A 17,517-nucleotide genomic window follows, 5' to 3' on the forward strand; every position below is an offset into this window, starting at 1 on the left:
ACTCCTATGAAAAACCTCACCCATGTCTGAGCTATTGAAGTCCTTAAATCATGGTTCAAAACTTCAAGGAGCAGAGAAGCCTCCCTCCAGTCAACCATGCCCCATGCTACAGAGGAAGGCAAAAAAACCTCCAGGGCCTCTCCAATCTGCCCTGGAGGAAAATTCCTTCCCGACCCCAAATATGGCAATCAGCTAAACCCTGAGCACATGGGCAAGATTCACCAGCCAGATACCCAGGAAAGAATTTTCTATAGTAAGTCAGATCCCATCCATCTAATATCCCATCTCAGGGGATTTGGCCTATTTACCCTGAATATTTAAAGATCAATTACTTACCAAAATCCCATTATCCCATCATACCATCTGCTCCATAAACTTATCGAGTAGAACCTTAAAACCAGATAGATCTTTTGCCTCCACTGCTTCCCTTGGAAGGTTATTCCAAAACTTCACTCCTCTGATGGTTAAAAACCTTCGTCTGATTTCAAGTCTAAACTTCCTTGTGGCCAGTTTATACCCATTTGTTCTTGTGTCCACATTGGTGCTGAGCTTAAATAATTCCTCTCCCTCTCCTATATTTATCCCTCTGATATATTTATAGAGAGCAATCATATCTCCCCTCAACCTTCTTTTAGTTAGGCTAAACAAGCCAAGCTCCTTAAGTCTCCTTTCATAAGACAAGTTTTCCATTCCTCGGATCATCCTAGTAGCCCTTCTCTGTACTTGTTCCAGTTTGAATTTATCCTTTTTAAACATGGGAGACCAGAACTGCACACAGTATTCCAGGTGAGGTCTCACCAGTGCCTTGTATAATGGTACTAAAACCTCCTTATCCCTACTGGCAATGCCTCTCCTGATGCATCCCAAAACCGCATTAGCTTTTTTCACAGCCATATCACATTGGCAGCTCATAGTCATCCTATGATCAACCAATACTCCAAGGTCCTTCTCCTCTTCCGTTACTTCTAATTGATGCGTCCCCAACTTATAACTAAAATTCTTGCTATTAATCCCTAAATGCATAACCTTACGCTTCTCACTATTAAATTTCATCCTATTACTATTACTCCAGTTTACAAGGTCATCCAGATCCTCCTGTATAATATCCCGATCCTTCTCCGAATTGGCAATACCTCCCAACTTTGTATCATCTGCAAACTTTATTAGCACACTCCCACTTTTTGTGCCAAGGTCAGTAACAAAAAGATTAAATAAGATTGGTCCCAAAACCGATCCCTGAGGAACTCCACTGGTAACCTCCCTCCAACCTGACAGTTCGCCTTTCAGTAGGACCCGTTGCAGTCTCCCCTTTAACCAATTCCTTATCCACCTTTTGATGTTCATATTGATCCCCATCTTCTCCAATTTAACTAATAATTCCCCATGTGGCATGGTATCAAATGCCTTACTGAAATCGAGGTAAATTAGATCCACTGCATTTCCTTTATCTAAAAAATCTGTTACTTTTTCAAAAAAGGAGATTAGGTTGGTTTGGCACGATCTACCTTTTGTAAAACCATGTTGTATTTTGTCCCATTTACCATATGATAGGGATATTGTGCGTCTTCATTAATTCAAGTTCTTGAAGTGTTTTGGAGGTCCATGAACGAAAAGCACTATTGTCTGTACAAAGTATTATTATATAGAATGAGTCAGAGAGGAAAGATAAATAGTAAACAAATACATATACAATTAAGAGTATAGGTACCATAAATAAAAAACAAAACCCAAGGATTTGTTTTATTTTCATTTTGCAGTTTCAAGACAATGGTGGTTTCCTACATAACTATTAACAAGTTTTAATATAAAGAATATTGTTTGGTTTGTTTTTTGTTTTTTTGCTGTATTTGAAATTATGTAAGCATAGCATAATAAGAAATGTGTTCAGACTCATACTTAATTTAAGCATAAATGCCTTTGATCTTGAAAAAGATTTTTTTTTCTAATCACACTCTAGTGATGTTAGGCTTTATGTACATAGTGACCACTTAATATGGTCCAACATGATATTTTTACGATATTGATCATATGACAGCATGCTGAAATATCAAGCATATTGCTTTATTACATTCTCCATTATCTAACTAATCATACTCTTCTGACTGGTAATAGACATTCCTCAACCATTAGACACCTTCTGTTCAGTTCTGACCTCATAGAATATCAGGGTAGGAAGGGACCTCAGGAGGTCATCTAGTCCAACCCCCTGCTCAAAGCAGGACCAATCCCCAACTAAATCATCTCAGCCAAGGCTTTGTCAAGCCTGACCTTAAAAACCTCTAAGAAAGGAGATTCCACCACCTCCCTAGGTAACCCATTCCAGTGCTTCACCACCCTCCTAGTGAAAAAGATTTTCTTAATATCCAACCTAAACCTCCCCCACTGCAACTTGAGACCATTACTCCTCCTTCTGTCATCTGCTACCCCTGAGAACAGTCTAGATCCATCCTCTTTGGAACCCCCTTTCAGGTAGTTGAAAGCAGCTATCAAATCCCCCCCCTCATTCTTCTCTTCTGCAAACTAAATAATCCAGTTCCTTCAGCCTCTCCTCAAAAGTCATGTGCTCCATCCCCTAATCGTTTTTGTTTTGCCCTCCGCTGGACTCATTCCAATTTTTACACATCCTTTTTGTAGTGTGGGGCCCAAAACTGGATACAGTACTCCAGAGGAGGCCTCACCAATGCTGTACAGAGGGGAATGATCATGTCCCTTGAACTGCTGGTAATGCTTTTATGTATATAGCCCAAAATGTTGTTAGCCTTATTGGCAACAAGGGCACACTGTTGACTCATATCCAGCTTCTCATCCACTATAACCCCTAGGTCCTTTTCTGCAGAACTGCTGCTTATACACTCAGTCCCTACTCTGTAACAGTGCACGGGATTCTTCTGTCCTAAGTGCAGGACTCTGCACTTGTCCTTGATGAACCTCAGATTTCTTTTGGCCCAATCTTCTAATTTGCCTAGGTACCTCTGTATCCTATCCCTACCCTCCAACGTATCTACCACTCCTCCCAGTTTAGTGTCATCTGCAAACTTGCTGAGAATGCAATCCATGCCATCCTCCAGATCATTAAGGAAGATATTGAACAAAACCGATCCCAGGACCAACCGTTGGGGTACTCCGCTTGATACCGGTGGCCAACTAGACATGGAGCCATTGATCACAACCCATTGAGCCTGATGATCTAGCCAGCTTTCTATTCACCTTATAGTCCATTCATCCAGCCCATACTTTAACTTGCCAGAAAGAATACTGTGGGAGACCGTATCAAAAGCTTTGCTGAAGTCAAGGAATAACATGACCACTGCTTTCCCGTCATTCACAGAGCTAGTTATCTTGTCAGAGAAGGCAATTAGATTAGTCAGGCATGACTTGCCCATGGTGAATTCATGTCGACTTTCCTCTCCTCCAAGTGATGGCATGGATTGCACCCTCAACAAGCTTGCAGAATCGATTCCTTGAGGACCTGCTCCATGATTTTTCCAGGGACTGAGATGAGGCTGACTGGCCTGCAGTTCCCTGGATCTTCCTCCTTCCCTTTTTTAAAGATGGGCGCTACATTAGCCTTTTTCCAGTTGTCCGGGACCTTCCCCGATCACCATGAGTTTTCAAAGATAATGGCCAATGGCTCTAAAATCACATCTGCCAACTTCTTTAGCATCCTTGGATGCAGTGCATCTGGCCCCAGGGACTTGTGCTTGTCCAGCTCTTCTAAATAATCCTGAACCACTTTTCTCCACAGAAAGCGGTTACCTCCTCCCCATACTGTGCTGCCCAGTTTAGTAGTCTAGGAGCTGACTTTGTTCGTGAAGACAGAGGCAAAAAAAGCATCGAGTACGCTTAGCTTTTTCCACATCCTCTGTCACTAGGTTGCCTCCCTCATTCAGTAAGGGGCCCACACTTTCCTTGACTTTCTTCTTGTTGCTAATATACCTGAAGAAACCCTTCTTGTTACTCTTAACATCCCTTGTACTCTTTAACTTTGACCCTCTCTTATATGAAGATAATATCAAAATGTTTCTCTTCATTAATTTCTGGCTCTGACATAACCGATTTCAACTCAATATATCCAAAAATGTCTTAAATTGATAAGAATGCCACAACATTCAAAACTCAGCCATTTCTCTCTCCTCAATACATTAAAGTTTATATATAATTTAAATGATTCTATTTCACAATAATTGAATGTTAACTTGTTTAAAATTTGCAAAAGGGCTCTAGCTTTGTGGGTTTTTTAAAAAATAATAATAATGTAGGTTTCTTGCACATCTAATGTTGAATGTGCTGAAAATTCACAGAATTATCTTAATGATAAGACAATTGTAGCACAAACACAATTTGAAAGAACCAGATCATTATTGGGTATTAAACAGAGACAAGGTATTTCTTCACAGAAAACTTGAACTTAGAAAATTTTGCCAAGTCAAGCTAGACTTGTCTTCATTAAATGAAGTAATAATATTTTATACCTAAATAGTGTGCTCCTGTCGCTGGTTCTATGCTCTCAGATGGAACAGATATTGTTGTTACTTTGGGACCAACAAATTAATATCAGTGAATAATGAACCAACGATGAAAATCCAGGGGAACTATTTTATTAACTGACAAGAAAATTTATATTTTTACATTGTCTCCAGACATAAGCAAATTGATCCAATGAGAAGAAAAACGTCTTTCTGTAGTCAGAATTTCTGCCTCTAGGTTTTCATGCATTAGTTTTGTTTCCTGTCAAACATTACAGGATTTCATTTACATTTTGAAAAGACTAAATAATTTTCATTATCACAGCTATATAAAAAGATCTAATTGTCTTTTGAAAGAAGTGGAAATGCTACAGGGTTTAATTGTACCTGTGTATGACTGAATGCATCTTCCCTCCCCCTCTTCATTTTAGGATTTTTTGGATAGTTAAGCTTTTATGCCAATCTGTCAGGATGATTGTTTCATATTTATTTTTTATTTAAGCCGGAAGAAAGGAATAAGTACTATCAGTTTTATCTTCAATTTTATATGTGTCCTCAGTGTATTGAGGGTTTTTGTACAAAGTTATTTTTGTAATAGATGAAATATATATTGCTTCTCAAACGTCAACCTTGTTATCTGTGGGAAGAAATTACATATTCGCTAATTTTTCTTTAAAAAAAACCCACAACAAACTAACCAACCAACCAAAAATGTTTCTTAAGCTGGTAAACTTTTTTCAATAATTTTTATGAGCATTAAGATTAAAGAGAAACCTGCTGTTTGATTTGTAATTAAGGAAAACATTTTCCTTTGTTTTCTTTTAGAGGGATAGGTCACAATATTGGCATGCAGAGGTGCCTTCTCTATTATGTAAAAATAAATAAGATGAAAATGAGGGGAATTTCAAACACTGTTTTAGATCAGACTTACTGGTACATGCCATAGTTGGTGGATCTTTCTCAGCTCTGAAGTAACCTTTTTCACACTGACAGACAGAAGTTGCTTCTACATAGGTTAAACTGTGTGGAGGGCACTTGGAACACTTTATATTTCCAGCAAATGCTTTATAGAATCCTGGCCTGCAAGCTGTAAAAACAGGAAAACAATTATTCATTATTATCAGTAGGCTTTTTTCATACATACAGTATGTTCAATGCATTTCCAATGCACCTTCCTTTTCTCTGTAATCTAGATACAGAGTACATTATAATCAGAGTATTAATCCTGTACTTGGCTTAATGTTCAGATATATGGACTGAATGAAAAAAATCACTAGTCTAAGAATTCCAGGCAGGACAACAATGAAAAGAGGCAAACAGCTCTCAGCAATTTACAGCTGGATTTTAGTCAGCACTGCTGTTAGGTAACTATTGTACAGAAGTCTCCGGTAATATCATTCAGTGTAGAAGCAAGTTGTATGATGTATGCTAGTCCCATCTATCAGTAAAGAGAGAGGTAGATCATTATCCATGTAAGATATTTTTATGGTCCCCATTACTGAAATAACTGAACACCTTGAAGTCATCAACATATTTATTCTCATAACACCCTTGTGAGTTAGGGATGTGTTATCTCCATTATAGATGGGCAACTGAAGCACAGAGATGCTAAATAACTGGCCAAAGTTCACACAGGAAGTTTGTGGTGGAGCAGGGAACTGAATCCAGTCTCCTAAATCCCAGGCTAGCACCTTAATGAAATTCCTCTCGTGGTAACTGTGATGCTGGCAAACTAGGTGCCAGCTTTTGCCAAGTCTGTAAGCACCAGCTGAACACTGACAAATTTGTAGCTGGAAACAAGATCAGCTCACCTGTCCGTTAGTATTGTTCAAAATAGGTGTTAGGCTTGTAAGGATGTGTTTAGCGTTTAGACTCTCTGAAATGCTTGTAAATTGCTGCATGCAGTAATCTCACTTGAAATGTTTGTATTCCATGCTACAAGATAAAATGTGTGTTTGTTTTATAATGGTAAAAATGCCTGCTCTAAACTTGTGAACTCAGATGGCAAGAGTGGCTGCCCCTCCCTATCTAGGAGGGCTATAAAATTAAGTGAGCCATTGTAGGACAAAAGCTTTGTTGATTAGCTCATCCACCCATTGAGAAGGACATGTAAAAAGCCTGGTCCCATTGGTCTGAATGCTAGAAGAGGGAAATAAAAATAGCTGACAAAGATTTTTCATCTCTGCTGTTTGGACTTTTACAAAGGTTGGAGCTAAGAAACAAATAGGCAGAGATCCCCAGGGTCAACCTGAGTTAGTCTTAAAAAGACTTTCATTGCTGACAAACTACTACATCTCTGTCACCTTTTGGAACCAGAGAATGAATTCGTTTGTGTATATGTGTTGCCTGCTTTAACCTGTAAATAACTCATTTCTTTTTCCTAGTTAACAAATCATTAGTTTACTTTGATATTAGCTACCTGCATTGCTTTTTGGTATGAAATCTAAGATAAAAACTGATCTGGGGTAAGTAGCTGGTCTCTTGGGATTGGGAGCAACCTGAATATTTTGTGATTTTTGGTGTATGTGACCATTTATCACTAAGTCCAGCTTGCCTGGGTGCTAAGATAGAAAAGCAAGCCAATGAGGCTTGTCTGTGACTCCATGGTAAGATTGTTACAGTGATCCAAGAGTTCACATTTGTTACTGGGTTGGTTAAATCTAATTGTAGAATATACCACCAGTTTGGTGTGTCTGCTCTGCTTTTGACTATCTGTCCTGAGGTAGGTGCTCACAGTTGTGAACCACTTCAGACAAGGCAACAATAACGTATGTCTGATTTCAACAGGCTTTGTTTTCCAGTTTTGGCTATTTACATGGAACATTATCTTAGGCCCAAAGCAAATAATGCTACTGAGAAATCTTAAATAAGCCACCAAAAGGTACAAGAGAAACCCAATTAATAAGAAATAAGGGAATACATGTATGTTATTAGACTGGTATTGTTGAGGTATTGGTATTGCTGCTTTCATTGAATTCAATTCTCACCGGTATAGGGAAAAGAATATTGTAAGCAGAGGTGAAAGTAAGCCGGTATGCTGTACCAGACCAACTTCCCTTTAAATTGCCGCCAGAGCCCCTCTGCCACTTCCCCAGGGCTCCGGCAGCAGGGCTCAGATGGCGATTTAAAGGGCTCAGGGCTCCGGCTGCTGCTACCACTGCAGGCCCTTTAAATCTCTACCGCCTCCAGCAGTGGGGCTCTAGTGGCAATTTACAGGGCCTGGGGCAGTAGCAGCAGCTGGAGCCCCAGGCCCTTTAAATCGCCTCCCGAGCCCCGCTGCTGGAGCCGTGGGGTAGCAGCAGTGGGGCTCTGGCAGCAATTTAAAAGGCCCGTGGCTCCAGCCGCTGCTACTTCCCCGGGCCCTTTAAATCTCTGCCGGCTCTGGCAGTGGGGCTCGGGCGGAGATTTAAAGGGCCCGAGGCTCCATCTGCCACTACCACCCCAGACCCTTTAAATTGCTGCCAGAGCCCCACTGCCGGAAATTTAAAGGGCCTGGGGAGGTAGTGGCTGCTGGAGCCCTGGGCCCTTAAACAGCCCCCAAACCCTGGGGCTCCCAGCTGCCTCTGCAGCTGGTAGCTCCAACAGTGATTTTTGTTGTGTAAAAGTGGATCATGATCTTTCACTCTAGGGTTTCACCCTGTACTGCTTGTGGCCATCAACGGGTCTTGAGAGTGGCTTTTCTGGGGCACTGATGATAGGCAGACTGGGGTGGAGATCTTCTACCACCATTCCTTTTGATCACTAAAAGTTGCCTGGCAAAAGTTGTAGGTGCTTATACATTATTACTATTTAGTCCAACTAGTTTCTCCTTATGAGAAATATCAGTACCCATGCTTGTGAATGTACCAATACAATAGCACAGTAATAGCTATTTAAGAAGTCTCCTTCCCAAGGACCATTCTCCCAAAAATTAATGACAGGTTTCAGAGTAGCAGCCGTGTTAGTCTGTATTCGCAAAAAGAAAAGGAGTACTTGTGGCACCTTAGAGACTAACAAATTTATTTGAGCATAAGCTTTCGTGAGCTACAGCTCACTTCATCGGATGCATTTGGTGGAAAATACAGAGGGGAGATTTATATACACACACAGAGAACATGAAACAATGGGTTTATCATACACACTGTAAGGAGAGTGATCACTTAAGATAAGCCATCACCAGCAGCAGGGGGGGAAAGGAGGAAAACCTTCATGGTGACAAGCAAGGTAGGCTATTTCCAGCAGTTAACAAGAATATCTGAGGAACAGTGGGGGGTGGGGTGGGGGGGAGAAAACATGGGGAAATAGTTTTACTTTGTGTAATGACTCATCCATTTCCAATCTCTATTCAAGCCTAATTTAATTGTATCCAGTTTGCAAATTAATTCCAATTCCGCAGTCTCTCATTGGAGTCTGTTTTTGAAGCTTTTTTGTTGAAGGATAGCCACTCTTAGGTCTGTGATCGAGTGACCAGAGAGATTGAAGTGTTCTCCAACTGGTTTTTGAATGTTATAATTCTTGACGTCTGATTTGTGTCCATTCATTCTTTTACGTAGAGACTGTCCAGTTTGGCCAATGTACATGGCAGAGGGGCATTGCTGGCACATGATGGCATATACCACATTGGTAGATGCGCAGGTGAACGAGCCTCTGATAGTGTGGCTGATGTGATTAGGCCCTATGATGGTGTCCCCTGAATAGATATGTGGACAGAGTTGGCAACGGGCTTTGTTGCCAGGATAGGTTCCTGGGTTAGTGGTTCTGTTGTGTGGTGTGTGGTTGCTGGTGAGTATTTGCTTCAGATTGGGGGGCTGTCTGTAAGCAAGGACTGGTCTGTCTCTGTGAGAGTGATGGGTCGTCCTTCAGGATAGGTTGTAGATCCTTGATGATGCGTTGGAGAGGTTTTAGTTGGGGGCTGAAGGTGATGGCTAGTGGCGTTCTGTTCTTTTCTTTGTTGGGCCTGTCCTGTAGTAGGTGACTTCTGGGTACTCTTCTGGCTCTGTCAATTAATGTAACACATTTATCACCTAAATTTCAGGATCTTTGGTTGCCCACTTCATTGTCTATTGTCTATAACGATTTAACCCCATACTGACCGCTTCATTTCAAGTGACTGCCTCCATCATATGTTGCCCCTTCTGCTTAGCAATTTGTCCCAGTGTGTATTTAGCTCTGATATTCCGCTTCCTCACCCAAACCTGAAGAAGAGCTCTGTGGAACTTGATAGCTTGTAACTTCCACCAACAGAAACAGGTCCAATAAAAGATATTATGGCACCTCTCTTATCTCTCTCATATCCTGGGACCAAACACTGCAAACAACTATGATCCACTCAGTCATTCAACAGAAACACAGTACGAGTATTACACAAGATTCAAATTTAAGTCAATGAGAGATATCCTCAGTCTCTGATCCAGCCCCTGTACACCATTTCTCAGTCTGGAAGCTGGAAAACTGCCTTATTATGACTGATGATGCTCTTATTATCAGGGAATGCTCAAGTTGTGTAGAATGGTGGGAGTTAGCTTTAGGCCACCTCTTCCGGCCTGCCTCCCCAGAATATAAGGCATAAGGAGCCACCCTCTGATGGATGTTATAGCCCTTGGGATGCTATTATAATTATAGCATTATAAGCCAACACAAATTAGAGCACCTTTGAGGCTGCTCTGTCAGAAGACAAGCTAGCCCCAAGGACAGGGAGGAGTACAAAGATGATTTAAAGTCACCTTCCCCTCCCACCCAAACCACACTCTGGAGCACTGAGGATCTGGGTCTAAGTACTGCGGTAACTAACTTAATGTGATCCTGTGGCACTCATGCAATTCTTTAAAAGAAACCAACACAACCTTATATTAAATCCATCAGGCTTTTATTCTGTGTGATAAAGTTCTTCCTCTACCTTGGTGGGTCTTGCACTTATTGGCAGATTTGCTCGCCTCAGAAATTCACAGCAGCCCTCAGTTTGGCCGTTTTCGTGAACCCACAGTCCAGGTCAACTCTTCCTGTGTCTGATCAGGAGTTGGGAGGTTTAGGGGGAACCCGGACCTGCCCTCTACTCCGGGTTCCAGTCCAATCAACTATGTATATGCACCTGTAATATGCACACAGGATTAGCCACAAGAATAATGTGACTAGAAAGTATTTTAATGCTTAGAAGAGTTGAATGAGAAGTTCTGTACTTGCAGAGATCATATGAGGAAGAGGCACAATGTTTGTCTGAGGAAATATATTCCAGTAGTTAGGGTGCCTTTGTAGGACTCAGGGCTCAAATACTTCCTCTGCCACAGATTTCCTCTGTGATCTTGGGCTTTTCTTAGTCGACCATCTGTACAATGCACGATGACAGCACTTCCCTACCTCACAGGGGTGCTAAGAGAATACATTAAAGATTGTAACATGCTCAGTTACGAATGGAAATGGGGTCATACAGTTTACCTTGCATCAGCAGAGAGGGGCTTATCACCGATAAATTTAACATAAAAAGAGACAATATTCTCTCCATTACTCTTGATTGTTAAAAGTGATGTCAGATCATTTATAGCCTCTTTTCCTTTTAGTCAGTGCAGATGACAAAAGTGGACTATAGATGATGTCTTTATTAAATTAATACTATTTACTTATATTACTGTAGTGCCTAGGAGCCTTGTCCACTGTGCTGGGTGCTGTACAAATACAGTCCCTGCCGCCTGGAGTTTACAAGTATAAAGACAACAAACAACAGATGGCCATGGATAGAGAGATGGGGGAATATAAGGAGACAGCATGATAAAGGTAGGGGTTTCAGCACACCAGCAATCTAACATTTTTCAAGTTTTTGTAGGCATCATGGAAAGGAGGAGAGTTTTAAGGAGGAATCTGAAAGTGGATAATGAGGTGTATTTGTAGCTTTTCATGAGGAGCTCCTCTTAAACTTCACGGGCAGCATGGAGGTGCTTTTTGGAAAATATATCAAGAGGGTGATGGAAGCAATGGTCAAGAGCTCATTAGCAAATGAGAGATGATCAGTGAGGGGACTGACTGTGAAGGGCCTTAAAAATAAAGACGATTAGCTTAGGTTAGATGTGCTAGAGAAGGGGGAGATCCGAAGAAAGATCTGAAGAAAAGGGTGACATGGTCAAACCAAGGGGCTAGGAAAAGGATCTTTGTAGCAGCAATTTGAATGGACCTGAGTGGGGCAAGATTGCATTGTCAAGGCTAGAGAGAAGGATTTACAGTAACGGAGACATGAGTGCTGATATTACTATTTAAACAAGTTTGTGATGATGGTGTTTATTTGTATAGCACTGAAGAGCTCACATTCTAACGCCCTGATCCAGCAACTGACTGCATGTGTCTGCACAGAGCACCTTGACCTCCAAAAGGGTCTGTGTGGGTGCAAGGGTGTGGTTGCACAGAATCAGTGGCAGGCTTGGGACCTAGAGTGAGATGAAAGATGACAAAAACAAAGGGAAAAGGTATGGGAAAAGAGTACAAAGACTGCAGTTACAAGCACAATGAGTCGCTTGGGTCTTCATTTGCTCTTGGTTTGCTTTGTGTATTTTTTATTTATTAAACACAACTATGGTTTTGTTTTGATATGATATATACAGACAAAAGAAAACATATTTACCACTTACTCACACAAAGGTAGGAAAGGAAATGGCAGATTGATATAGTCAAGTGAAAAAGAATCATTTCAGTTCATACTGACAAACCAAGCAAATGTGTTTGAAAATCCAGATACCTGCCACATACCCTACGGCAGAAGAAGATAGCAGAGACGGATTTTTTGGTTAATTTTACAAAACTATTGGACAAACCTCAAGGCCAAATATAAAACAAGTCAGTCATCGTTATTGGATACTTTAAAATAAAAAAAATCAGTGCTTTATATAAATATGATAACATATGCTGAAAACCTCCAAGTGATCACAAACTCAGAGTAATTAAACTCTGGAGAATGCTGATTGCCAAATTCAAAATGAAAAGAAATAAGATGGTTCTTTATATAAATCAATGCATATGCAATCTGAATCTGAAATAAAGCATTTCAACTGCTACACCTGTCCAGGTTTAGATTTCGTTTGCAAATATCAGATTTTAGTGGCAGAATTTCACCTTCAGATTAAATATTTGCTATTTCCACAAAGCATTTACAAAGATTAGAATTACAACCAAGGATTTTAAAAAGGTCATTTAAACTCATCAGCAGGGAAAAAAAACACAAAATGATTTCAGTGATACATATGGTTTTCTTTACTATGTTGCAATCTTTGATTTTACAATGGTGTTCATTAGCACAATACAGCAAACAAAGCAGAACATTTTGGTCAAGTTTATTTCAGACAGAGATAGTGACTAATAAAAGGATCAATGTGCTTGTAAAGGTTTACTAGGAAATTGATCAATAGATAAGAATGCAAAGTTAGTATGGGGCGGAGGGAGAACCCACATGCATTTGTTAGGTGACAAAAAACAGAAGGAAGGACATCCTAACATTCCAGTGTCATACTTTAGATTTTATTGGCGATGACAAACTGAAAGTTATTTTTTTCAGAGCTATGATTTGATCTAGTTTAAAATTATCTAGAATTTGGTGCAATACATACTCTGTTGTCTAAGGACTAAATTATGTTTCATTGTCTGAGAGACAATATCTATGTAAGCCTCCAGAAGCACTAGGGGTGGGAAGAGTGGAAAAAAGGGCATGAGCATCCTTGCCAGCAAATCCTCTGCACTTTGGAAAAAAAAAAGTATCTAGATTTTCCCTCAGTGCTCCCTTTCTAGTGCTTCATAGTGTGCAAGTGACTACTGCTAAATTGGCATAGAAGCCATCCATTTTCTTGTCTGTAGCCAAATTATGTCTATCCTTGGTGATGCTGCACTTGACACTGCCTGGTTGCCTAAAATATCTTTATAGATTTTAAGGCTGCAGGGGACCAGTGTCAACTACCGTTGTAAAAATTACAAACAAAATATACAAACCAAGGAAAATTGTATCGAGGACCCAATTTTTATAAGGTGTTCAACTGCACCTTCAAAATACACAATTTTTTTGAGAGTGTTGGGGCATGTAAAAACTCTAACTTGAGTGCGCAAACTGTGCGCATGCATAAACAAATTAAATATTAGTTGGAGTTCAGGTTGTCATCACAAAAACGGGAGTTTATGCAGCCCAAAAAAATCAAGATGCAGAAAAATGTTAGGACCTGATTCAGCCAGGGACTGAATCAAATTGGCTACTCACATGGATTAAAGTTAGCTATGTACTTAAATTCTTTGCTGCATCAAGGCCCTAAATAGTGCTCAACATCACATAGAATACTCTCTAGTGGTAGTTCTAGTTATACAGAAGTATTACTTAGTACACAAAATGACGGCGGGACTAAACTTCCCAGAATCTTTTATCAGGAAACTGGTTGCATATATTTAGAAGGTAAAGTTAAGCACACAATTTTTTCCTATACAGAATCCAATATGCAAAATACATTACATCAGTTTTAAATAAGTTGGCCTCAAATGTGGAAAATATGTTTTAAAGTCTGAGTCAAAGCAGGATTGACAAGCAAGTTTTGACCAAAGGATGCATATTCACCAGTCTGCCTTGGTTCACATGTAAAAATAAATACTGTAAACCATTGGAACTGTTTGGAAAACCGTTTGCATACAAGATCAACATGAAGATGTGAAGGCAAACATTGGGCAGCACATTAGGGAATCAACCATTGGGGTCATCCGGACTCTGGGGGCAAAACAATGAACTTTGGGCACATAGAAAGAAGGCATAAGGACACCTTTTTATCCTTCACTGAAGAAGCAAAAAAGACAGCACTTTTTGCAGTCATGAGAAGGGGAACCCAGCCATGTTGGCTGAACATGCTGGGAGATTGTTTTATGAGGACAGATTAATAAGACTGGTACTTTATGACAAAGTGGTGTGACTGGTGTGGAGAAAGTAAATAAGGAAGTGTTACTCACTCCATCTCATAACAAAAACTTAGCATAACCAAATGAAATTAATAAGCAGCAGGTTTAAAACAAACAAAAGGAAGTATTTCTTCACATAACGCACAGTCAACCTGTCAAACTCCTTGCCAGAGGATGTTGTGAAGGCCAAGACTATAACAGGATTCAAAAAAAGAAATAGATACATTCATGGAGGATAGGTCCATCAGTGGCTATCAGCCAAGATAGGCAGTGATGGTGTCCCTAGCCTGTTTGCCAGAAGCTTGGAATGGGTGACAGCGGATGCATCACTTGATGATTTCCTGTTCTGTTCATTCCCTCTGAAGCACCTGGCATTAGCCACTGCTGGAAGGCAGGATACTGGGCTAGATGGACCTTTGGTCTGACCCAGTATGGTGATTCTTATGTATAGATGAGATCCTTTAAACAAGGATTTAGCCTGTTAAAGTTTAGACTTTAGGAAGTGTTTTATAAGTAACCATTTCTGTTTCCATAACTATCCTTATTCAGTGTCTCTTAAATTTTCACATTTGATAATAAACTTGTGATTGTTTTCACTATAAATATATCTCAGTGTTATGATGTTATATTGGTGCTGATCCTCAGTTGGACCAAACAAGCTGTTGTGTGCACTGTTGCTCTGGGGACAGTTTATCTGCTAATTTCTGTGAGTGTCCCGATGCTAAGAGCTGGATGCTGCAGGGGAATGCTCCAAAGGGCTCAGGGATTGGGTGAACCTATTGTTAACCTGCAAGGCAAAGTAAGGACTGGCAGAGCCTTGAGGAGATTGTTTGGGTGGCTAACAGACTGGTGGTGTCAGGGATTGACACATAGTTAAGTACAAGGAGATCTTCCTCTCACTGGAGGCAGTGGGGTAACAAGGTGACTCACAGTCCTGGACATCCTGAGAATGTGTCACAATTACTATTATAGAATCGTAGAAATGTAGGGCTGGAAGGGATCTTGGTCATCCAATAAGCCCCCTGTGATATGTTTGCATACCTTTAATATGTTCTTTAACTAATACCCATTGAGTCAGTCATTTTTAGAAATTACTTTTTGTGTGTGTCTGTGCAATTTAGTCATCTTAAACTATGAAAAACTGCAGAATGAAAAAAGCATTCCAATTTCAGAATTATTCCAAAAATAATCTCTGCTAACACACAGGATATTTTCTAACCACCAAATTGCCAGGAGATGTTTTATTTCCCCTAACTTTATCTAACTGACATGACTCTGTATGCTAGTAATTATACTAGCTACATGAGATCTGACTTTTGTGAAACCCAGGGGGATGATAATATGTTGACTTAATGGTTAAATAATTAGCAGCATATTTGTCTGTACAATTCAAAGCCTCCAAAGTAGGTTTCTCTCTCCAATGAAGTACCAGGGAAGCACTACTATTTTTAATTCTGTTGGTTGCTAAATAATTACCCTTCTGCATACGTACTTTATTGCAGTTTTGTCAGGGCTTGACTAAAATATATTTAAATTGCAGAAATTATATAATTAATATTACTTTCCTTATTTAAGGCATGAAATTTAGCTTGCATTACACACTGAACCACAACATGAAGGAAAATTACCTCTTTCACAAAGCTCTAATGAATTTTCTGAAGACAAAAAGAAAAGGAGTACTTGTGGCACCTTAGAGACTAACAAATTTATTAGAGCATAAGCTTTCATGAGCTACAGCTCACTTCATCGGATGCATTTGGTGGAAAAAACAGAGGAGAGATTTATATACACACACACAGAGAACATGAAACAATGGGTTTATCATACACACTGTAAGGAGAGTGATCACTTAAGATAAGCCATCACTAGCCTTACAGTGTGTATGATAAACCCATTGTTTCATGTTCTCTGTGTGTGTGTATATAAATCTCTCCTCTGTTTTTTCCACCAAATGCATCCGATGAAGTGAGCTGTAGCTCACGAAAGCTTATGCTCTAATAAATTTGTTAGTCTCTAAGGTGCCACAAGTACTCCTTTTCTTTTTGCGAATACAGACTAACACGGCTGCTACTCTGAAACTTTCTGAAGACAGTTATCCATTTACTGATCATCACTTTCGCATCCCAATACACAATTTCTCTCTTTCTCATACAGCACAACTGAGGGTTAATCTCTTATCTAGAAGGGTGTCAAGTAGCCTCAAAGTGGATATTATTTGCTCTTTTGTAGTAATTACAAGTTTGTTTTCACATGGATCACTTGCATGGCAAAAACACTATGATGTGATAATCTCATCTTTCAAAAAGCCTTTACACTTTGTTTTTGGAGACATTTTAGTTTCCAAATCTTACAGCATTGCCTAAACAGTAATCCTAGTAAAACAGTCATGTTCTTGAGTTCTGTTTAATTGCTGAATTATTTTTTTTGTAGCACAAGATTTGCCACAGCCACTAAAACACATAGCCCCTTTGTCCATTTTGGTGCTTAATTCTTATCACATCCCATTCACTATTCATTATGATGAGGCTGACGGGTAAGTACAATTTTCATATTTGTTTTGTTCCATAATATCTCTCTCTTCCTCTCTCTCCGGGTTTTTATACTACACTCATCACTGCAATATCTGAGTACCTTACAAAAGGTACACCTTATTTGTTTTCCAGTAATGCCCACAATGTGCTAATCACAGTCTAGCTATACAAGAAGATAACCCCAACCACAAACAGTTTACAATCTAGTTAAGAGCTACATACAAAAGAATTGGGGAGACGAATACAATCCATATATGTTGTGGCAAAGTTCCGACCTTGTCCCCGTGGGTCCTGGCTTCCAGGCGGTTTATGCTAGCTTCAGAGGCTCATTGCAACCCTCCACGTAGCCCTTCTCTCTCTAGGGCCAGGGATACAGTCTACTGAGCCCTTTTCATCATAAGCCAGCAATGGAGGTTGGTGAGAGAATTCCCACAGTCTCTGTTCCTCCTATGGCCTCATGCCAAAACAGTTTAGCCACCTGTCCTGACAGGGGCCTGTTTTCCCCTCCCAGGAGGTGTTTCAGTAGTGGTGGGAACTCCGGGTTCTGGCCTAGGGACCCTAATGGTAGCAGCTGTTGGCAGCCAACCTTTTACTGCCAGAGTTGCTACATTTCCCTGGACCACTTCCCCACAGCTCTC

The 17,517-nt window shown here is 40.2% G+C and overlaps 1 protein-coding gene across 4 annotated transcripts in view; it reads right to left on the reverse strand.

Annotated features, from left to right (window-relative positions):
- The window catches only part of EPHA6 (EPH receptor A6), an 844,148-nt gene that overhangs the window by 403,693 nt on the left and 422,938 nt on the right, over positions 1-17,517 (reverse strand). For all 4 annotated transcript variants that reach the window (XM_038403007.2, XM_038402996.2, XM_038402988.2 and 1 more), the window contains one exon: positions 5,398-5,553. In XM_038403007.2, the coding sequence (XP_038258935.1) occupies positions 5,398-5,553 (156 nt within the window). The remainder of the gene's footprint in view (positions 1-5,397; positions 5,554-17,517) is intronic.

The sequence above is a fragment of the Dermochelys coriacea genome, chromosome 1 (assembly GCF_009764565.3).
Source record: "Dermochelys coriacea isolate rDerCor1 chromosome 1, rDerCor1.pri.v4, whole genome shotgun sequence".
NCBI lineage: Eukaryota > Metazoa > Chordata > Testudines > Dermochelyidae > Dermochelys > Dermochelys coriacea.